A 25,282-nucleotide genomic window follows, 5' to 3' on the forward strand; every position below is an offset into this window, starting at 1 on the left:
TGGATTTAGGATTCTTGGAAGTTTACAAGAATCATGAGCTGAACCTGCTATGTCAAAAAATCAACCTATCCTGGAGGTTTGGTAGACATCTAAAAAAACCCCGAATAATCTTAACAGTTAGAGACAATTCCACTATATGCTTTGAACATATAGCACAGGATGCATACATAGCAGTGCAAATATTGAGGGAATTAGACTATTTAACAAAAAGATAGTCAATGCACCTACTGGATGAGGTAATGAAATAAATCAGGTCTTTTAGTTGCAACAAAATTCCTAATTGGATCACCAGAAAAAGTTGGTTAGGCTGGCCAGAAGTGAGAGGAGGAGGAAGAACCAAACTGCCACTGTGGCATAGAAACTCCCATGATTCAGAAGCAAAATAGACAAAGATCACAAGATAATACTTGCATAAGATTTCAAGGCCCAGGTGGTAGGCTTTCCACTCACAAGAGGTTTTACTTGTAGCTCTGCTATGTTTAAAACCTTTCTTTGTTTCTGATTTTCCAGTTAGCAATAAGCGAAGTTAATTTTCAAAGCATACCTCAGTATATCCTGGTATTAACTGCTTGAACTGTAGGCATTACTGGCCCAAACCTTTAAAAATACCTATCCATTTTCAAATGTCATGACTTTTAGACACTTAAACGGTGTTACTGGATTTTTAGAAAGTGAGAAGTTAGAAAGTGGAAAGTATGTTATAAGGCTATTCTTTTTAACACAAATTATTGATTGGGTATTTACAGCTTCTTCAAAATACCCCTTTGCAGTCTGGGAAAGTGGATGTGCGTAAAAATACAGCAGTTCTGTCAACCGCTACCTCAGCCTCCAGCTGCAGAAAGCATATCTAGCACTACAAGAGTAATTTAAGCATCGAGTGGTCTTGCTGAGGTAGACTCCACTTCATTGACAATACTGAAATTTGATTCCACGTAACGGACCAGCACTAGACTATAATAGTTTTCACTTGCTACCAAGCTGAAACACTGAAATGGACAACTTGACTTTATAACCTACTAATCTCTGCAGCAATCTTATAGCTTTATCATTATTATTTAAGTGTTCTCAATCAAAAGCTTTGTTCATGCATTTCAGACATTGGCTTAATTTTATTCGGCAGCTGAAAAGTTAGACATCTCCCTATCTAATAACTACATTTCCCCCACCTTACCCACTCAAAGACCCACTACTTACACGCAAGCCGAAGTAGAGTAGGAAGAACACATTGAAAGCCATGTCGATCTGTAATGTGAAATCTTTGTAGAAATTCTGACAGGATTCTATTGGGCTATTTGAAAGAAAAAGAAATCAGAGTAAACTGTAAGTAAGTGAATTTCTGTTCCAGACAGGTTTTTAAATATTTAAGATACTGACTCAGGAACGATATTTCTGTTTTCCAGTCCTTTTCAAAATACAAGCAAGCATTTCAAATGAAATATTTCATTCATTCAGTTAGTCATTCATACAATTTCAATGTTCACCTGTTCAGATAACATCTGAAAATTAACATGCAGATACCTTTAAGAAACAACAAGCAGGAGAATACCTTAGGATTCCTTAACCCCACATTAACCCTTAAAGAACTGGCTTCTTTCTAGTCAATACATACCTATGACACTTTTAGGAACTAACCTAAATAAGCACACAGCTATAGTGAAATATTACACATTTTAAATGAATGTCATAATGTAAAACCTTAAGAAAATGTAGTTGCTTAGGAATACATTACCCATTAGCAACCTGGGGTACTTAATCTTGTAGAATTCCTTGTTTACAAGAAGGAGGTTTTTTTCTTTTTCTTACTTTTTCTATGGCTAATTATGCACTTAATGTACAGTACTATGAGCTGAGTAGAAAAGCAGCAGAGCCTACTAGTAAAATTAAACAACAAAATAAATTGAGGAATTTGAAGCAGTACTCTAAGGGTTAATTTCTGCATGCAGGTTAATTAAATACCTTTGTGTGTGTCAGGCAGCCAGTGCAAATTCTAGCTTATCATATTATGCTTTACTTAACAGTGGGACAGGTCCAAAGCATACTCTATACAAACTGGTACTTTATGGGTATATTTTCATCTAAGTAAGGAGGTAACTTCCATGACTACGGTTAGTGATTTATTTGTGAGGTTTCTAAAACAGGTTGGTGAAGCCACAAAGCAATGTTGAAGTTACAGACCAAAGTGAAGGGCATGTCCCAATATATGCAGATGTATATGCTATATATACATAATTTACCACTATATATACACATACATATACACCCATACATATATTGCAAATGATCATGAATATTCATCATAACTGTCATAAATAAGAAGGATAACTATAAAGCTCATCATTTGATCATTTGGAACCTTGGAAAAGATTCTTTTAGGATACAGAAAATTCTTTGGCTTCCCAGGTCAAATAAATCACTGAATGTGAACATAATACCAGTTAGTATAGCTGTAGCTCTACAAATACAATGCTAAACTGCTCAACAAGCAAGATTCTATGCATTATGAATGTCGGTTACCTGATTTAAGGCATAAGGAAATTACCTGAACTACCAGTCATTACACATGCAGTCAATTTTTCCATTCCTTGTATACATTACAGGTGAAACAAGTTAAGTACAGCATGCCCTCTCTTGGCTTTAGATGCATAAACGTATACAGCCAAATTCTGATGTACAATAGCTTTGTATTTTAAGAAACTTCAGTGGTACAGGAAATTATATTAAAATATTTTAAAAATAAAAACTATTTGCAAAGACATGAAACATATGCAACACATCTGTTACACGTCAGATCAAATTGATTTATAAAAGCAGGCAAAAGGGAAGAGAAGCCAAATGTTAACACATAGGACTGATGCCAGCATCTCATACTTCACAAATACAGATCTAGCTACAAGAAGAAGCGAACGTAGTCTGAGAATCCAGCAAGGTTATTCTCTGTATGGCACTACTGAGGGCAAGTGTTCGTTAAAATAAGGCAGGCTACACTGAGTCACTACGCACCCTAGCAACAGAAATTAAAAGTACAACAGAAGTAGCAGTGAACAACACTGCACCACCACAGAGGCTGATACCCCTAATTCCAGGCTATGTTTCTGCAAAAGCATCCTGAATCCACTGAAGGTAATAGAATGACACAGATTTTTAACTAGCATAGAGACAGGTTCATTATCTTCCTTTCCACAGTGCTTTGGTGTTTGTCATGATAGTTAAATGAGGTCAGCCAAGGCTGCAGCTAAGGGCTGTAGTTTTGCACCATTGACCTTCGCAGAAACCTACAGGAGCTGACAAATTAGCAAAAGTATAATATACATCATCACCTTGTTTGCAGAGTACTTAGCACACTGGACTGTAATTCCATTTTGGGACTGTTGCTAGCTATTTACATCTCTAATGCAACCTTCATTTTAGAGATCATCACACTTCTTCAGTTCCAAGTTATCCATTTGGAACACAAACACAACGTCCTTCCCTTTTTATTATAAACTAAGATTGTGTTAGGAAGGAAGACCATGTCACTACAGCCAAAGAAATGATTTTTTGTTGTTGTTGCTCACAGGATGGATTACACAACATTTTAAGTTTTCTGAATTCAATTTTGATGATATTCCTCAGTTTGGTTTTGTTTTCATGTGTAGCTCACATTTGGGTTAAGAGAGTAATACCACTGCTAATTTTTACCATAGCACAATTCAGCCTGCTGCAGAAAGGAAGCCAACTTGAAACTCCCCTTCACATTAAATTTGCTAACAATATTATAGTTTGTACAGCTCAAGACAGTAGTGTTCTGGGATCTCTGGGGCTAAAAATATATTTTCTGCTTTAAAGTAAAATCCGCTTATCCTGGGGGAAATTCACCCCATTTAAGTGAATGAAGGCTTCACCTTCAGAAGGGACAACAGACTGCTTTCACTAGCAAGTAGAAATGCTTTTATTGATCTACTATGTAAGCATTATTCTACTAATTTTTCATGCAGTTATACTAATAAAATCCTGGAGAAACTACACTAAAAAAAATCAAAAAAAAAAATCAAAAAAAAAACCAATGGAATTATATCGTGCCCACAATGACAAGAAAGATGTAACGTAACTAAATAAAATTTACACTAATGTTGTAATTCTAACTGCAATATTTATGTGCTCACAAAAAGACCACCTTTGTTTTGCTACACAAAAGCTGGCTGAAAAAAAAAAAAAAAATCAGATGAGGCCATGGCTTGTCTTTTCAAAACAAACACTCATAATACCAATTTTATTTGATTCAACATAGGAATAGCGAGTTGATAATCTATCAAGGACTATAATTCCCCATTGTACTACCTCCTTTTCATGTAGTAAATCAAATGCCACAAACAATGCCTGATCTAGCCCAGCAAGATCTGAGACACTGGCGGTTTTACCCAGAAGGTCAATGTCTATATTAAGTTATCATTTACTGTAATTTTGTGCTTTCTGCTACCAATAATTAAAATTCAATACAAAAAACAGCATACAGGGAGAGAACAGTGGACTCAGTTTGCCTAATCTCCATTAGACTGAACTTTGATTTATCAGGTGTACTGTTCTCTGTTAACTCTCTTCCTTCCTCTCATGCTCTTCAAAATCTTGCTCTTGGTTTCATTTTCATATTCTATTTATTTGTTCTGTTTATTATTACAACATTTTTGTGGAAATATTAGTACTTATAAAAACTCAATTATAAAGGCATCATGGGCACGGATTAGTTCAATGAGCAATATGACTACACTACTTTACATTTAACTTTGGGGTAAAGTGGGGAAAAATGAGGGAAAAAATTGACAAGGAGTTCCGAGCATCCCAAAATGTTTTTTGCAATTGACACTCAGACTGACACTTTACATAACACTTCACCACAGCTGAACAAAAGAATGAAGACCACCATTTAATTAACTACTTTTGAAACAAGTTTATTTCATGTGTTTATTTATAATTCTTAATTACTTTTTATTTATTTGAAATATTTGAGGTCCTACTAGGATTATTCTTTGAACAATCAGAGAACAAGTGGGAGAGGGCAAAAAGTAATACGCATTTCGAAGTTTTCCAAAATGATGTTTGTTTCTGTAAGGATACTGATACGAACCTTCCGATAGAAGAAGCTTTCATAGAATATTTCTAGGATTCTCCAATCATAACCAAGTTGAAAATATCATAAGAGCAGCTTTATTGCACTTTTTTTTATAGAAGCTGTAAAGTCCATTTTCATCTGCAGATCAAAGCCTTGGCATGGTTGTTAAACTATGCCACAATGCAGTCACTACACTTATCTATTAAGACCACACAGACAGAGAGGAAATCTTATGTTCATTCAGATTTTAGGCCACTGACAAGCTTTGCCACGAGGGTGACATACTTCTGGATGATTTTTGATTTTAGATGAAAAGGTCCCCACAATAATTGCATTCTCCATCCAGTACTTGAGATTAGTGTCCAATATGTAATTCCCAGTTCTCTAAACCTTCTGGGTAAGGAAGTGAACTCCTGTGGCTTTTTCACACATCATGTCAGTCTGCTCCTAATGCTTTTTCCCCTCCTTCCTTTCTTTTTTAATGACAAGACTGCAAGAACTAGGATGGATGCCAGTTGTTAATCTGTAAATAAATCCAAACCATTACATCATGAAAGGCAATAGGTTAATCTTAAATTATCCAGTTATATTTTACAAAGCATTTTGAATGCAATAAATGCTATGATAAAGATAAGGAAGTCACCACTAAAAACATCTCCAACATAGAAAAAAGTTGCCTTAGACAGTAACTTTGGAAAAGTACCGATGGTATTATTGTACTATAGATTATTAATCTTTGGAACTTTATAACTTCATTAAATTTTAAATTAGGAGACTACTCTCTATTTCTAATGTACTAACCCTTGGAAGGGGAGTTTTCTTCTGCACAATGGTAGAGCAATGGCTAGTCCACCCTTCATATCAGATAAGCTATATTTTAGTGATTAATGTTAACTAAATACAACTTAATAATGAGTAATTTGGAACTTAAAAAAGTAGTTAAGATCTTAGTATATTTTAGAAAAAATAGGATGATCTAATACTAAGGAAAAATTAAGACTTTTTAATTTTCTTTCCTCATGACAATTTTTAGAAAGATATCAAAGCACAGTAGTATGGCATATGAAGAGACAATAGGATGTGAATTTTCTATCAAAAGGAATGCTCCTTAATATGATTGAGTTTTAAGATTAAATGAATACTGATGTTAGGAAATCCTAATAAAGGTTGCTAAAATATAATTAACATGAATAAGTAATTGAGAGAAAGTACTTAATATTTAATTAATAACTTCCCACTTGAAGACATTCTCTTTCACCTATCATTTTCAAATATTATTTTTAAAGTTTAATGCATTAGTATGTATTACTTCATGCATGTACTTTTTTTATTCATGAAATTCTTTACAGTGCACTTTTTTTTCCCTTCAAATCACTTCGTTTTAGTGGAAGCTTCTCTGTAACGCTGAATGCCCTTGAATTTCTTTACAAACCAAAACAAATTTACAAAGTTTACAGTAAAACAAGTCTTGAACGTGCTTTCAAAACCTGGAATCAAGTCATAGATTTCTCCTGATCAAACTCCATAATGAGACAAATTGTTACAAATTGTAATTTGGGTATCAGAAAACAGACACGCATCACAAAGTTGAATAAGATGCAGTCACTTGGCATTCTTTAATGGGAAAGTAATTCAGTTTAGAAACTGAGACAGATAAGGAGTTCCAGTGAGAAAGAAAGACAGGCTCCTAAATTTTAATTTCTATCTCATTCATGTATGAAGGGCCAAATTAGGTTGGTATAACTTCAAAGAAAATTATTATTATCCTGGCTCGTCTCAAACACACAAGCTTTTCTGTGGCACTGACATTTACAGAGTTATTTGCAACTGGTAACATTACTAGTGAAAGAAGTAAGTAATATTGCTAACATTTTACTTAAACTAAAATGAACTAACACAACTTTGTTAAACTCACTAGTGACGTAATTGTTTTTTTTCCAACTGCATAAGGCTATCGGTGCTGTGAAAAAGATGTAAATAAGGAATAAAGTAAATAATTCAATACTTGTATATGATAGCTCCAACCTCATCTGTCTTTCCTGATTGAAAACCTACTTCCCAGTATAACATTGTCAGGATTCATCTTTCTAACTGCAAGTTTTCCACGAGTTTTAAGTACATCATACATCTTCATAGGCTGTCCCAATAATATCTAAGCCAAAACCTATCACATAACTCCAACAGAATCAAATTCTTCTCTTCCTCAGTGCATACACTTAAATTCATATATATCTATGGTAACATGTAACTTCTCTTCTTACTTTCATATTCCATTACTGATAACTGGGAGCTTCAGAAAACGTGCGTCTTAAAATTGCTCACTCTAAAAGGAGCATATTTCTTAATTTCATCAAGGTTCATGCACATTCACCACTGGTTGTGGCATAGGTCTTCTCTAATTATTGACTTAAAAAAAAAAAAAAAAAAGCTGAAGCAAGATTCCTGCAAAGCAGCCAAAATGGTCAGTAACTCAGTATTAAAACATACGTAAGTAAAAGGCCCTCTAACTATTCTAGGTTCTTTCAGTATTCTACAAAAGGGACACTATACTTTTCCTGCAACATATACTACTGAGATTTTAATCCTAAAATACCAATTTAAGAGCTTTGCTGAGAACTACCTAGATAAGCAGAAAGAGTATACTATTTTACTCTGCATTAGATTCGTTGTTTACCATAAGCTGATAAGAATGACAACTGCAAATAGTATTACATTAATAAAGCAGTCTGATGACAAGCCAGTTCTGAGAGAATGTTACAACAAATCCTATAATCACAATTTTAATTAAAGTTCTGTGTGCAAGACTACTGACATATTGAAGAGAAAATTTTCAGTATAATATTTCAATTGGCATTATATTACTATACTTTCTTACACTATTTAATAATCCCCTTCAGTTACATCTAGTTTGCTGATATACTATTTACTAAAGATTGCAATCCTGTCTATTTCTATACTATAGTAAGACTCCTTTTATTATTTCGGTTGTCTTTTAACATAATTATTCTTAAATATTCTTTATTGAAGTATATTAAGGAGCACTAAGTTGTAGTTTTTTTAGTCCAGAGAACAGAAAATAAGTGGAGATATGAAAATGTAAACATGCAAAATGATGCTGTAAAAAAGACTAATAACCCATTTTCCATGTTCACATTGGATCTAGCAAATGGAAATGGGTTAACTTAGAAACATGTCAGAGGCATAAAACCTATTAAATAAAGCATACAGTTAAATGCTGGAATAGATTCTTTAGGTAGAATAGTGAGCACCATATTTTTTTTTTAAAAAAATGGTAAATACTCTTCTGCCTGGGATACATTGACTGCTGACAAGCTCTAGATTATTTATGAAGTATTTCTAGAAAATGACTAAGAAATAAATTTGCGTATGTCAATACAATTCTCCATTGTGAAACTTCTAAAATTTCCTATTTCTGTAGTAAAGGGCCTAATTCCACTGAACTCTTAGATAAGCATCTGTCTGAATAATTTATATACAGTAGCTCTTACTCTCCTGCAGAAAGAGGACTAGGTAACTTCCTGAAATTTTCTTGTTCTATTTTCTATGATTCTGTTCTGCTGCTGCTATTTTTTCTTTTTTAAGTTTCCCAAAGATACTTTCCATGTTTGCTATCGACTTGCCTCAAGTTTGAGGTTTCCAGCAGTGCACCATCACCACCAGATTCAGCTCCAAACAGCCTATCATCTCAGCGCCTTTCATCATCCTTCTGCTCTTGTGCAACTGTTACAAAGTCTTTACCATCTCACTGCCTTCTTTGAGAAAACAGGTACAATCTTCAAAAATGAGAACATCATCTATCATTTTTTGGCTTAATACAAATTGAGATCATTAGTCTTCTCACTTTTGCATACCATCTGATTTCCTTTCTGATATGCATAACAATAATAATGATTTTGAGGTTTCTTTCTGTACATTTGTTGTTTACTTACATCCTGAAAGTAAAAAGCCAAATCTTTTCCTTTGAGATTGATAACATAAATTCAGCTATCCTATCTGAAAATGATAAACATAGATGAACTGGAGTGTTAAAATGTTTATAGATGATTTATCTGACTGTCTTTTCCAGAATTCCTTCCTGGGATACCTTAAAGGAAACATGTGACTGCTATTTAGTTTTTACTGAGTGATAATAAACTTGCACCTAAGGACTAATACTTTACTTTAATATCAGAAAACAATGTAAAAGAGCAATGAAAGTAAAAAATATTGTAAAGTGGAAGAAACTTGATGTTATGTTACCAGATCAGCTATTTTGGTCGTGGCTTACGGTGCAGGTACCCAAATCCACTGTCATTCATTCAGAGCTTTCCATATTATATAGACAGTAACTTTAAAGCAATCTTAATGCATAGTATCTTAGGCCTGTAATAAATGCCCTAGTATACAGGCAGGATGTACCATCTCATATTTCAAACAAAGGCATAACTGTAAATACAAACAACCTTCGTTCCTTCAAAAAAGTCTGTATGAAGCTAGAAAACCTACTATTCCCCCCAAAATTTTAATAAATCATGATTTTCTCTCTCTCATTCCTCATGAGGACCTTTTAGCCCTCTGTATCTTATCACCATAAGGGTCCTTCAAGTACCCTAGTAACTTCACACCTAAAACACAGTGTGCCATAAATCTCACCAGACTGCTCTGTGAAGCAAGGTCTGGCAACTCAGCTACACCCAAACTATTACATACGTAATGTCCCTGTAAATTATCACAGAGAAGTCTGAATTTGTATTCTTGTTCCACTTTACTAGGAATAATGGACAGGCAACCTGAAGGAAAAATCCTTCTATCAAGAGTCACCACTAGAGATCTCATAATATATACTGAGCATCACAATACGTCCAAGTTTACATTCTTCTCCCTTGAATGAACTTGAGGATAATCCACTCCCAACATATATAAACAATTATGACAGTACTTTCTATCTGTTCCCTTTCTTCTTCTCCTAAATTCTTGGAGAGTCTTTATTGCACATCACTTTTTGAAACAAAGCACATGTACATAGACTCTGTAGTCATGCACTCATCTGCTGTGGCTTACTTTCTGCACGCATTTAACTTAGGTTAATTCTCCTACTTCAAAATTCTCATGCAACAGCTACTCTAGCTGTGTGACCTGATTATCTACCAGTACTGTGTTGAGAGCAAATTACCTTATTCTTATAGTAAAATACTAATCCTCTAAAAGACTTACTGAAAAACCAGATTTACCTTACCAAGAATAAAAGTAGTGTAAACAAGTAATTTTAAAAGTAACTTAATTCTCTCATAGTTCGACCTTTCAGACAAAAATCAAAGCAAGCCTGAAGGCCCAATGACAACCTTAATCACAACAACTTTTAAAAAGTGGAAGCCAAAGCCTTTTTAAAGCACATTAATGACACTATACCACTCTTTTTAGCAGTCTGTTTATCTCCATTACCAAATGGAGTAAGTTGTTGGCAACTCCTATAGCAGTTGCTCAAATTAGTTATCATAGGCTTTGTATAAAAAATTTTTACATAGATACAAGAAGAGGACTTATAATGACATAAAAAAATGAAAATATAGTAGCCCCTCTTTTTTTTTCCCTCCCCTCCCGATGCCATATTGAAATGGCTTGTAAACATTTACTATATCTTCCGATACATTTTTATTCTAGCTGTTGTGCACAGGAAAAACAGATGTGTAGTTAGGCTTACACACTGAGCTACTGTAAAACCAGAAGTCCTAGTGTAATTAATGGTCCATTTTGCATACCCTTCAGGAGAAAGAACTTCACGTTACCCTATAAATACAGGTCTGATACTTTCAGAGTCCTAGAAGAATTGTCTTTTGTTACAAAAAAAAGTTAACTGCATTTATGTGGAACTTAGAACAAAATCGAAAATAAATCATTGGTAATCCTATATAGCAAACATTCTCAATGGTGCAAGTCATCAGCATTAGGGTGGCATGACAACAGCTGTATATTTGAAATTATTCCCTTTTTTGTTGTTTTGAATATATTTACATGCTTTCAGCTACTTTCTTTTTTTTAGCACACATTAAAAGCACATTTTGGCTTTCTATTTACAGGTATCTGCTCACAGTCTTCATTTTTCAAACATCATAACATTTTATGCTAGTAGCTCTCAGTTAGGTGTACTTATTCACCGAGATGAATTATTACTTAGCAATCTGTGAATCCATTCTGAGAAAAAATGCAGAGTGTAACCTCTGAACACATACACTCAACATTCTAACCAATCAACAGCACTAAACTGCGTTCAGACAAAATGTTTCAAATCACTTTCTGCGGTGCTATTTCATCATTTTTTCAGGAAACAACAGGGTTACTATTAAATCACATCTTCTACTGTGACGATGAGAAATTTATCACAGTAAAATTAACAACATTTAGACAACACGGTATTTCTTAGGATGGTCAAAATTTATTTTGCAAAAGAAACTTGGAGCAATGTTACAATTTTTCATACAAAATTTCATTTTTGTGGCGATTTTAAATAAATATATTTTAAATTATATTGCAGATTAAGAATTAATAAAACTGCTGCACTTCAAAATTCTTTCAATTTCTGACCTTTAATAAATAGTTTCGTATAATCTTACCTCTTGTCACTGTCACCTGCTGCTAAAGTTGAAAACGGGGAAAGGTTTATCTATCTGAGCACTACTGGCATCATTCAGCCTTGTTAAAAGAGGAAGTAGTTAGTTACACTATTTTCCCACGTCTTGACCATACTGCAATTGTCTAGCTAGTCAATAAACTACTGCATTATGCTGGAAAATTTAAATATATAGGCCTGATGCATATTTAATCCTATTAATTCTATAGGAGCTTAATTAAAGATATTGATAACCATATTTTACAATTGCTCAAACTTTCTAATTTAATGTTTTTAAATTCCAGTTCATGCACTTAATGCTTAGACTGCATTCAGTGTATACATCATTATGGTAAGCACATTGGCATGCACAGGCAATACAGAATAGATTATAATTAACCCCATAGACAACCAAAAAGGTGAAGTTGCATCATGCAATGAAACCACAGCTTGGCCTGGGCTGCCATGCAGAGAAAACCTACATCAATGAGTCTGCAGTGCGGCTCCTAGGTAAGAGTTGATATGAAAGAGGTGGGTTATTTCAGCAATGAAGTCACAGGCTGAAAATGTTTATACTACTGTAAACAAAATACTCCACATAGCACCAGTATTACTCTCTAGGGAAAAAGATGCTCTCTACAGGAGGAAGAGCAGGAACAGGGGGATGAAGAACTATAAATTACAGTTAAAAGTCTGAAATCCAATCCATCCTTTTTAGTAAGCATCTTGTTATTTTTTTAAGCTAATTTCAAGCTTAATTTTCAACATATTTTGAAATAAAACTATAGATTAAATGATGAGATACAGAGTAATTTCAGAGTATCTAGACTGTTCAGTATCTGATGAATAACTGAAACTAATAAATGAATAGACATGTAGAGGTGAATATTTCAATGCAGTGCACAGGATATAAACCACACAACTTCCACCGATTTGAATGCATAATGCATCGGACTGAATGAATATGGAAAATGTAAGGGATGCATTGACAGGAGGGATTTATTCAGCAACCTTCTGATTTTTTTTTCTAGTAAAATAAGGGATACACTGATATAAGGGATTTTCTCAGCAAACTTCTGATTCTTTTCTAGTAAAAGATGCCCTTCTGCTGAATAAAGCAGTATTTTGCAGAAATAGTGGTAATTCTGAATTTCCTTTACTTACTCACCTTCACAGTTGCTCTGAACGCAAAAATACAACCTGAACAATAGGGTGACCACCTAGCTTGTTTTAAGGTATATTTATTAGGCCCAATAATTCATGACCCAAATCCAACAAGCTCAAAAAGAATCAGTTACAGTTTATTTTCCTGCAACAAACAGGAAATTCAACAGTGTGATGAAAATGTACACCCCTGTAACATTATAAAATATTATGGGTGTGCCTCATATTTTTCAATAGGTATCTGTTCTTTTCGAGCAATTTTCCTTAACTGCCTTTAATTGTAGGTGGTCACTGTATCTGTACCACAATTCCCAAATATATCAACTAATTATATAGGGCAGTAATTCAGGGAATACCAAAAACATCTTTACCAAGAAACCTAAAATTTCACCTACTTACTGCAAGAAGTATTTAATAGAAGTTATTGTTCCAGCTGCAGAAAAATTGCTTTTTGGAGCTCTATTTTTGTTTTTACATGCTCATAACTTTTTGAAATATTAAGCTTTTTACTTAGTAAATAGCCACAGAAATTTAATCTCAAAATAAAATCAGTTTAATTAACAGTCAAAGTGCTCCTCTGGCCTATAAAAGTTGGCTCACTTGATTTCTTTCAGATTTGCAGAAAACCCTGTCAGCAACTTTTGAATTTCACAGATTAAAAAAAAAAAAAAAGAAAGAAAGAAAGAAAGAAAGAAAGGAAAAGGAGACATTTTCCAATTCTAAAACCTCCACTTGTATTATCCTTAAACAGTGAAACATGCATTCATTTTCCAACCCAATACTTCAATTCTTTTCTCAGGGATAAAATCTGCAATCATAACTCATGCTACTTTTGGCCACTATTTGCTATTTAATAAGGCAAGAAAGATGTTTCATTAATTAAGGATGGGGACATTTTCATGGGTGTACAGGTATGTACTTACATAATATTGCACTGTGCATGCAAATGCTATTGTCTAGGTAAGAGATTACTGAATAAAGGTAGATACAGCACTGCTGACAAAGCCAGCAATCTAGTAAGTTAAGGCAAGTAGCTGATGAGCCCAAAAATTTAGAAACTGAACTTGTAAACTTCTGAAGTGTACCATCCAAATAGGTGGTCTACAGTCAGTAACAGGAATTGCAGCATACACAGCATATACTGTACATATATAAAATTAATTATACATATTATATATGCATACTTTTCCAGTGTTGTAGAAAAACTATCACTCCGTTTTTACTTGACAAACATTGATCTCGCAAATGAAGAAAAAACACTTCTCCATATAATCTCAATAAAAATAATAAATAGGCGATTTTTCATCTGCTCATCATAGAAAAGTCCTTAAAACACTGATGGCACTCAAAAAAAAAAAAAAAAAAAAAAAAAAAAAAAAAAAAAAGTCCCCAAAGGCTTGCCTTCATTCTACACACTAGTCAGTTTGAATATGAAAATATCCATTTAAAACGGAAACTAGAAGAATCATATTCTTAGTATCTAATAGCATATTAGATAGTATATCTAAGCATATAGTATCTGTATATAGTATAGCTGATGCAGTTGAGGATGACGGACACTAGAAACATGAGGATCTCTGAAAATTACAATCTACTGTACATCTTCACAACAATCTATTGGCATGGGAATAGTAGGTTCTGCTATAAAATGAGCTAGTCTTGATGAATCAAATTATTAGTTCCAAGATAGTAATAATTGTTGCAATTTGGTCCAGTTCTGTCTTATATACTAGTCTAAACAAAACAAGAGTGATAGTTAGGAGACAGATGGCATAATGAAAGTGGTCAGTAAATCTCAGAAAAATTAAAAACAGGACTTTAGCTTTCAGATAGTTTCTATGAACTAGCCTTACATTAGAAAAGTTTCTCTGCCTCAGCTAGAATGCAGCTGAGGAATGCAGTAATTTCCTAACTAGCTAAAATAGCAGATGTTTCTACATTTTGATGTAGCCAAAAGCCAAAACAGACTTTACTTAGTTCATACAAGTCAGTCTGGAAATTGAAAATTAAAGTCACTATATGAAGGATACTGTACTGTTCAGACTATGTGACTTACTGAATTTAATTAAACTGTTGGATATTTTGCCCTACAGTTAGCTTTCAACCCCTTCCAATCTCTGAAAAATAAGAATTTTCTTAGATACTGGCAATAATAAGCCTAACAAAATACAGCATCTGATTCTAGCTTTCTGCTGTCTCCTAAGTATATCATGATGCACAAGAAAGAAATTAGATGGGTCAAACTACAGTCTCAATGATGTAAATATTTCTGCTTATACATATGGATTTCAGCTAGATTATTCCCACGCAGAGTTAATCACACTGGATGAGGCCACTGGGTAAACAATGACCAAAAAACCCCCCAAAACTCCCCCCCCCCCCCAAAAAAAAAAAAAAAAAAAATAGATATCCCGGGCTGATTGAAACATTGTAAGGGAAACTGGTGCAAACCATGCCCTGAAGAAGGCTCAGAGTAGCCTCCTTCTTCTAAGAGCCTTTTTGTGTAACCTGCTGTGAATATGCATATGAATAAAGACTTCAGATCCCTAGGTAGCTTGTTACAATGCTTCGTAGCTTTTATAAATACATAAGCAAATCAAGTCTTATCATTATTAATATCAATAACTAACAAAGTTGCCATCATTACTATTTTTGTTGCTTTCCTTGAGATTTAAGAAAATGTTTGTAGCAACAAGGAATTCTCTCTTTGGATTTTCAGTTAAGCAGCAAAACAAGTGCATCCTAACTTATCTTAGCCTTTACTCACTTTCAAAATGCCTAAGCTTCCAGAATCTAAAGACAAAGCAGTATGCTGCTATCATCTTTTTTGCTTAAATTTGCTAAAACTAGACTATTATTTTTAAGACATCTAATGATTAAAGCTAAGTGCTTTGGAAAATTTCCATTTATCACATATCCTTTATTTTAAGAAATACACATTAGTCTGTATTTGTCTATGCATTGTTTTTTTCTACATGCAATGTACTGACATTTCACTAATCCACCTATTTGTTCCTAGTCCTATAGTCTCTTAAACTGAAATCATCATTCATCAAGGATACAACGTGCAAGAAAATTTAAACAAAGAACCTATTTACTCTTATTTTCCTAAACCAAAAAAGGAACAGAGACAAATCATTAAAGCTCACTACATTTAAAAATTAAAGATTTGTACCTATGAGACTGATAATTATTATGTAAGGTACTACATATTGCTTTAGTAAAGAATCAAATAAAATTCACTTGTACTTTTAACAGGTATAAATTGCTAGGAAAAAGAGGTAGAAGTCATTTTCATTGATATTTCACTGATATTCAGTGATAATTGTAAATACGGCAGACTATGGATAATAAATGATTTTACCAAAATGAAATAGAAGTCTGACAATTAAAATGAAGATTTGCGACAATGACATAATAAGCATCCTGTACACTTAACACAAAAACATCTATCAACCAGTATTATTATTACATTATTGCATTACAACAGTTAGCATAACAGAAATAAAATCACTGCAATACATTGCTGTCAGAGGAGTTTTTGCTTTGTAGCCATCAAAGGAAATCATTAGCTGTTATCTGTATGTTCCACAATATAGAATATATGCTTGCTCTTCAATATGAATCTGTTCCATCAAAATACAAACTATATTAAATGTTTACTGGTAAGCTAATTTAAAACAAAGCAAAAAATTCCTATGTAGCTCCTACTTCAAAATACTAAACCAAGTTTCACTCAAACATTCTGAAATCACCTGTAGCAAGCATAACAGAAAATTCAGAACGTCATCTATCCTCTGATGATACAACAGCTAATATTAACACTAGAGCCAGAGATATTATCATTATATGCACTGCACTATCACTGGGGAAGAAGAAGGATGGAAAAAGATCAAATATTATCTTCTATTTGTACAAATAGCACACCACAGATCAAGCACTAAAGACTATTAAGAACAATTTACTTCTATGATCCTCACATAGAAAAATGTTGGCAAACAAGACAAAATTCAAAGGAAAAAGTGTGAAAATAAGATCAAAGGACTGATTCATGCGGAAAAGTGCTAACTTTGAAGCACATTGTTCACTGAAGAGAATAACTGCAAAAAATGAGAACGAGCCACCTAGAAAGTCTTTATATTACATGGATTAAATGTAGTAAATAAATAATAAATATCATATTACAAAACATTGTATCAAATTAGTGATTACAAGTGACATGAAAAATACTCTGCAACGTTATTCTAACTTAATTGCTACTATTTACATGACCCCTTTCCTTAAGTATTTGGACTTGGTTGCATTATACCAGGCAGCTGAGTTAATATGTTTAAATTCCCTGCCGAACTACTTGAGTGGGAATGACCACAAAGCAAGTCACATCTGATAAACCACAGTGATTTTAACAATTATATTCCCACTTCATTTTAGCAACAAAATCAAATACACTGGATTTTCAACTTTTCCCTAGACAGCCAGGCTCATTCAATTCCCATCAGGCATTTGCGCGTATGAAAGAGATTTGGTCTAGAAGAAAACCTTTACTTCCAAAAGTGAAGGGTGCCTTAGGACAAGCCTTTAGATATTGCACTGCATCAGTTCTTGGTGCCTATACCGAGCAGTCATCCTTTCACATACCAGGGTAGACTAATAGTAGCCTACCTTCATCACTGTAGCAGTTAAAGTGTATTAATTCACCTCTCACCACCTCCATCAAGCCCATTACTTTTTCTTCCTCCTCCCCCCCCCCCCAACTTTTCTCATCCCAGTCAGCATCTTCCTCATAGAGGAAAAAAAATACAAAAATATTTCCCTATTTCTCAAATTTACCTTATAAACATCTTTGAGTGATCATACTGCAGTTTGCACCAGTGTGCCAGAGATATTTTTTTTAATTTATACTGTGCTTCTATTTCATTTCATGTAGAAACTATTTTTCTGTTTCTGATGAGGCCTACCCTTTCTTCTAACTTGTACATGGTTGAAAGCTTGGCATTTAAATTGTTTTTAAAAAAAAACAAAAACAAAAACAAAAAACTTGATTCTGCTGAATCAAGTTACACCCGGTCAAGGATGTTGGCTTGTGTGATGAAGTAGTAGGCTGTTCATCTTTGCTTCCTAAAGGACAACATTGTTCTCCTTCCCGGCATTTACTACTTATCCTCACTCCTGCTTGCACTGCCAAATCAAACTGGAGGAAAACAGGTATTATGTTTTTCCTTGCATTGAAAATTGTGGTGGGGACCCCTAACTAAATCTTTACACTTACATCAGTGTTTCCATGTAAGTGAATTAGCATAACAAATAATGCCAGATGTTAAGTTAAAACAAGGGCAGAAACCTCTGGCTCTGTAGAATATGTTTGGAATAAGATGCACAACTGCTAGGCAGGTGTTGAATTGTTAATTTTTGAAATATAGCACAGAAAATACAAAAGACAAATGATTTTGACTAAGTCAACACTGCAAAAGGGAATTTAAAAAAATAAGCAAAAACATTTTACATGCTCTTGACAGGGCATATCTATATAAACAAATTTGGCAATGTAGGGCACCAATATAATCCAGAAGCTTAGAGATACCAAGAGGAAAAGAAGGACACATTAAAGGATATTCAAACTCAATGGCTGAGCCTCTGAATTCTTGACTTGCCAAGAGTTTCAGAAAGAATAAGCTAAGGAAAAAAGAACAAAGAATTGTAAGCTACAACTCATTCACAAAAATGGCATGATTCTCTATTACAGCACGATTTACTAGGATTCTACAATGATGACTGGGAATACCTTTAATCCCAAAGGCTTTGTCTAAACACAAAAAGAAAGATGCTTAAGTCAAATACATTAGAGAATTAGAGCAGTTTCCAAGGAATCCTGCAAAGAGTAATTGTAGTAGAGTAATAGATAAGGTAGTAAGGACCCTAATACACACTAAGATGCTTACTAATCTACTTCTGATGATGACTGTTAAGAATAGTTTTTCATTCTTGTTTTTTTCTAAAGAGCTGCCACTGTACTACAATGAACATATGCCATTAGAATGATACAAGATTTATCAAAGTACTGCTTTATGAAAGAGTTGGATCCTTAAGTATTATTTCTAATATAAGGCACCTGATCCCAGACTTTGAATTAAGATACAAACAACAGGTATGAAACACTTTTGCACAGCATTGATAGCCATATTAGCACACCCACCATCCCATTACTATTGCAAAATCCTAGAGCTACAGGCCTACATGTAAAGCAGCTTTGTGAAAAATGTGCATGCGTAGATCTACTTTCATGATAACATTATCAACTGATGGTTCTTAACAAAGGTGTCAGATTGACAGACCTAAAATTCTGACCTGAACAAGAGCAAGGTAGGGGACAGAGCTAATTGAAAAGCATTTTCACACAAAAAACATAGCTAATAGTTTCATTAAAACAAACATACCACCACCAACAACAAAAATCAAATAATACAGCACCATTTAGAATTATTTACAATTATTTTTACTAGATCTGCTGAAAAATACAAGTAAAATCCTCACACTTATGTGCTGAAGTTCAGGCACTTCAACCGAAAAAAAGAAAAAAATGTACGCCAAACCTACATTTACCACTGAATTCAGCAGTAGTTGCTCTCAATGCTCAGTACCTCTAAAATAAGACCATTTATTACATTAGACTTGGATGGGGTTTTTTGAGTACTAAAGTTTTGATGTTCACCATAGTATTTATTTTGTTATTATAACCTGAGGAGCTTTTTACCTCTGCTGCTGCTGCAGAAAGTTATATGCAAGCATTTGAATCATTTTATCACACTACCAGGAGCAATAGTACATTTCACCAGGGACTAAGTCACGTGAGGCCTGCTTTTTGCATCTTTACCTAATTAAATTTGCAGTACTAAGAAGTTCTTTGTATGGGTCTAGCAACAGAATCCATGCATCTGCATTTAGTTCAAGGATTAGTAACTCATCTAGCAGTTATCATTGTTATTAATTCTGCGTATTCTGTTACACGCTAATACTGAGTTATCTTTGGCACATCCCACAGAAGACACTCCAGAAAGCTGGAAGAATTGAAATTTTGAATACTAAGGAAAATCAGCTCCAAGCCTCATTAACCACAGAACCATCACCCTGTAAGTACTGTAAATCTTAGCACTACCTGAATAGAAGTGATGAGACCGGCCTGGTAAGGCCATCAGAGGCTTCCTTTCCTGCTGCCTCTTCAGATGGAACACAGACTACCAGAGCCGATATTCTGTAACTCATTCAACCTCTTCTGGCAGCCTGCATGTGTCCCTGAGGCCATAAGATGGGTTATATTTACCACACACAATGGCAGTAACATACTGGAGGTTATAAATTATTGCAACTTTGCTCACAGACATGCTTTCACACTCACAGCTAAGTCTGGTGGTGAATTATGGCCTTAGGAAAAACAAGGAGTTGAGAGACATCATCTTAACTGATGGCAATATTACTTCAATTCCATACAAGTAAATAAGTATACACATATGGAACAACCTCTTTTCTTCTATAAGTATCAAGGGCAGCAGTCTCACGTACTTTGTAATGTTACTCTAGCTCTAATCAAGCCATAATTTTATTTGCCATATATTTACGTTCCCCTTCTCCCTCTTACTCCCCCAAATGGAGTAAGAATTCTAATAATGTAGTTCGGGGGGGGGGGGGGGGAAGTAAAACAAAATACCCATGAAGCCCTTCCCTCTGATCGATTTTTGAGAAAAACTAATGACAGCTTTCATGCCAGCATTACTATTATGTATGCATATCAAGGAATTCCGCAGTTAAAAATCACTAAGAATTCAACACTATAGATTCAGACATATACACAGCTAAAATAATCCATGCACCTGCTAAGTATGAACACTTCTTCATTTATGTAAGTAGTATAGATTTTGTTTAGATATAGAATGTCCATATGCCATAATTGCTTATACCTTTGTCTTTACTGACTACATATGCAATTTTGTTATGTTAAAGCATATATTCTATGGTAATTCAGAATCAAAATATATTTAAATAATTGTCATTATACAAATGAGACACGCTACCTTCATTTTAGTAACAAAAACCAAACATCATTTCCGTAAGAAACTGCTGTATTTTTGTCACTGTAAAATGGTTTCTGACTTTAACCTTACACATTTAAAAATCTGATCCTTTTCTGCCTTGTCATTTTTCATTGCATATTGTCGGCATACAGCAACAGAAATAAACTTAGTTGTCAGAGAAACAATAAAAGATTTTGAAACCAACAAAGGTAGAAGGAAAATGAAAGAGTACTGAAATCTAGTTAATTAAAAATGTAGAAACATTTTAAGTAATTTTAAGTTTACAATGTTCCTATAAATTACAGTATAGAAATAGGTATGACCCAGGCACTCTGAACACTGCATTCATTTCCAACTCACTGCAAAAAACAATACAAAATGTTTGACTTGCATACTAATAGATCACCCCTTTTGATACTATGTTAATACAGTGTTAAGATTTTGTTCAAAAAAATGACTGATAGTTTTCATGGTCAGTATTTTCAATGAGGGATTTCTCTAATTCCTTCAATACACTTGACAAAGCTTAGATCTGCTGAACTGAAGGGACATCAAGTTTCTCATTTCTGTTTCTTTATTTCTATTTCTTTTTCTTTGTGAGGAGGTGGATGGAAGTAGATAAAGGGTGGTATGATAGTCTGTTGCAGTTTTCATTGCTGAAAATACACTTCTATCTGAATTGACTTCTGTGGAAAGTTCATGTATGTTAAAAAGATCATAGAATCACAGAATTGGTAAGGTTGGAAGGGACCTGTGGAGATCATCTAGTCCAACCCCCCTGTTTAAGCAGGGTCACCTAGAGCATGTTAGACAGGGCTGAATCCAGGTAGGTTTTGAGTATCTCCAGAGAAGGAGACAAAGGGCTCATCCGGGATTTGAATCCGGGACCTCTCACAGCCTAAGCAAGAATCATACCCCTAAAAACATGCGTATTATAATTTATGAAAACATTATAATTATAAATATTAAGCACTTTATACATATGAAGACATGTATGTAAATAACAATTCTACATATAATTAAAAAAAATATTATAAATCTATTTGAAGTATATATTGAAATCACTTTGAACTACATTGGAAGAGTGACAAATTTAGTCCTGCCTATAAAACATTTTGTCTACCATTGCAAAAGGGATATATTTACCATATAATGGGCATTTGGGAGACTAAATAAAAAGTATTCTAGCAGCTAAAGCTGAATGAGAAGTGTTCTATTGCTGATTCTATCCTAGCTCTACGCTGACCAGATTACCTAATGCCTCATGCACACTTCTTCAGGGATGCAAATGAGCAGGACAGGCTGGGGGGAAAGGTAAAATTCTGAAAGAGATCATGTTCCCACTTTAATTTTTTTCTGGTATATTAGAAAGCTTTTTCTTAAGGTAAAGCATCCACTTCCTGCCTTTCTTGACTCTGTCTGAAGAAAGGAAGGAATCAGACTTATTCCGAACTACGTTTCCATACCACACAGCTTAATATTATGCCTTTATTGTGCCTTTCCTTTCCATAAGGATATCAAGAAAAGATGGTAAGTTCCCAAGATGAACTTTCACAGGACTTAAGACCAGAAACTCTAAATACATTTAACCAGACGTCTTGCACATCACAAGCTATTTAGCTTCACCCATTTACCTCAGAAGAGAACTAAGTAATTGGCATTTTAACTTAACTACAACTCAGGTTTGGATGAAGTGCATCTTTTAAGGAAAAACAATCATTCTTGATATGAACAAATTTAAAGATGAAAAGCCCTCTTTTTCCTCTCAATAGGTTATTTCAATGGGCAGTCACTCACACTTATTTCCCATTCAAAATTGTCTGGCAATAACTTCTAAACATTGATTCTTGTCAAGCTTTTATTAGATAAAAGAGTCCTTTACTTTCTTCCACAGAGGTATTTACTATGCTATAACCGAATCACATATCAATCTTCTTTTCAATAAACCAAAGAGACTGAGGTCTTTAAATCTCCCACTGTTAGGTATTTTCTCCAGCCATCAGATTTCCTGTGCTTTCTTCCTTTCACTTTTTGCGTCCCTGCATAGTGAGCAATGCAGTCCCCAGTATATCCTTCCACAGAGTGGAAGGACCAAAGCTCTGAGAGACTCGGTTTATATAGAACTTAAAGACTCTCGTGTAGGAGGTATTTTTGAAGTGAAAGACAATGCCATCAACACTGATGCCAAAGGCAAGCTCTAGAGACAGTGTGCAACTCATCTTCTCATCTTGTTCCGGAAGCTGAAAACATTCAAAAATGCTGCCACAGATCGTCAGACATGCAATGCAAATCAGATAATCAGATAGCTCCCAGGTCATCTAAAAAGCTTCCAGATGTAAGCTGAAATATCACAAATTTCACACCTTGGACTTTTCCTTTTCTTAAAAAAGGAAGATAGACTTAAAAAAGGAACACAGACATTCAAGTATAAATGTAGTCAGTGTCACAAAAGCTTCACAGCTGATAGGATACTGCACAAAGTAAAACCCTTGTACAATCAGACTGCTTGTCTGGGAGACCTACATTAATCCCTTGGGGCTCAAATTAGATTGAAACTGTTCTTTGCAGTTTCCTCTTTTCATGTCAGTAATGAAATAACTAACAATAAATATCAGTTTTTGGCCCTGGAAAAAGCTTTATCTTTTCACTTAAAAAAAATAGATTTCTGATCAACCTTTCTTTTTCATATAGAAGTACAGGTGAAAAATTGCATGCAATAGTTCAACTGTAATATGCAGGTGGTATTTTCTTTCCTATTTTTAAGTGTAAGAAAGTTCTCTGTGGGAGTGTGAGTAGCATTTCAAAAGCAGCATAGAGCTCATTCTATTTTAGTCCTTGGTTCCATGAGGAATATCCATAAGGAAATTTAGTAATGATTTACCATGTTTCTATTCTGAATGAGATAGTGATATAGGGACTAATACAGAAACATCACATCCACAGCTGCCTTTTTGTTTTCTTTGAGCCATTTGAATGATGCAAAGGAGCAGGGGATGTAGGGGATCATGTTACTCAAGAGATATTCCACAGTGAAATGCTGTTTGTATTCTTTTACAACTATATTTGGAATAAAGTCCCTTAAATACTTTTTTGCTTTTACTTATTTATTTTACAATGAGAAGCCCCCAGTGACATTTTCAAAAAAAGTGGAAAGCTCTAGGTACAGACTAGTATTCTTCCCTTATTCTCCCATCACCAATTTGATTTGTTGTAGTCATAAAATCTTTCTTGGAAGATTAGTTGTTTCTCAGTTGTCTCTATGCACTTTGTGTTTCTTTTTTTGAGAGTTAATGGATGCAATTTTGTTAGCCATTAAAGTATTACAAAATCACTATTAGGTTCATTTAATTCTAAGCTAGGTCATTCTGTGGCTGCTTGGAGGGGAAATGAGTGACAGGAAGCTGGAAGGAAAATTGTCTTGTACAAAAACATCCTGATAGCTTTAAGACCCTCACAGATGTGCTTATTAAAGATAATCAAAAACTAGAGATCTTTGAAAGTTATATTAAGTTTTGCAATATCTGAACATTTATGTAGCATGAATTTTTTTCATTTGCTTTTGGAGATTTTGAACTATCTTTCCAGATGGTTAAAACTTTTCTTATATATCTTAAATTCTTTTTTTCTGATTTTTCCTCTGCCAGTTACAAATAGGTAAGGCTGCCTGACAGAGGCCCAAACATAAGGCAGCCTCCAGTCTGCCTGATGACCCTCATTTCCAAGATCAAAAATAAAAATGAACAAGAAGGTTTTGAAAGACATAAAAAAGTGCTAAGGACTTCCCGAAATCCTACATACCTTTCATTGCCACAATCTCCATACCCTTTGCTTCATTTCCCTACTGCATATATGATTCAGCCAGCTTCATCCAAACCTTCATATGGCCAAACAGCTCCCAGAAGTAGTACCAGCTTTCTTAGATCTGTTAGGAATTAAGTCTTTGCTGCATATGAACTTCACATGGATGCTGCATTCAGACAATGGTGTAGACAGTGAGAAAAAAGGCAAGTTCTATGTTCTCTTCACCAGATGGCTGCTTTCCCCTTCATTGAACCAAATTGCCAGGGAGTGTTTGAGCTATCTAAGGTTGGAAGAGATGGAAGATGAACCCAAATGAGGAAAGTACTACACACCACCTTCCTCCTCCTAACAATGTTCCCTAAATATCGAGAGCTGTGAAAGTAGGAGACAGAGTGGCAGCACAGTTCTCTAAATACCCTTCTCAACACCTCTCCCTGTTTTCTCAGGCAAGCTCTCACTCAGGAAGTCTGTGTCGTTCTCTCCCTAGGGCCGGAATCCCATGGCAAGGCTACTACTTCCCTTCCTCCCTTTTGCAGAGTAACAGCTCTTGAAGAAGTG

General features: G+C 34.5%; 1 protein-coding gene across 6 annotated transcripts in view; it reads right to left on the reverse strand.

Moving 5' to 3' along the window:
• Positions 1-25,282, reverse strand: part of KCNMA1 (potassium calcium-activated channel subfamily M alpha 1) — a 510,592-nt gene that overhangs the window by 208,658 nt on the left and 276,652 nt on the right. For all 6 annotated transcript variants that reach the window (XM_062580642.1, XM_062580641.1, XM_062580640.1 and 3 more), the window contains one exon: positions 1,195-1,288. In XM_062580642.1, the coding sequence (XP_062436626.1) occupies positions 1,195-1,288 (94 nt within the window). The remainder of the gene's footprint in view (positions 1-1,194; positions 1,289-25,282) is intronic.

The sequence above is a fragment of the Rhea pennata genome, chromosome 7 (genome assembly GCF_028389875.1).
Source record: "Rhea pennata isolate bPtePen1 chromosome 7, bPtePen1.pri, whole genome shotgun sequence".
Classification (NCBI taxonomy): Eukaryota; Metazoa; Chordata; class Aves; order Rheiformes; family Rheidae; genus Rhea; species Rhea pennata.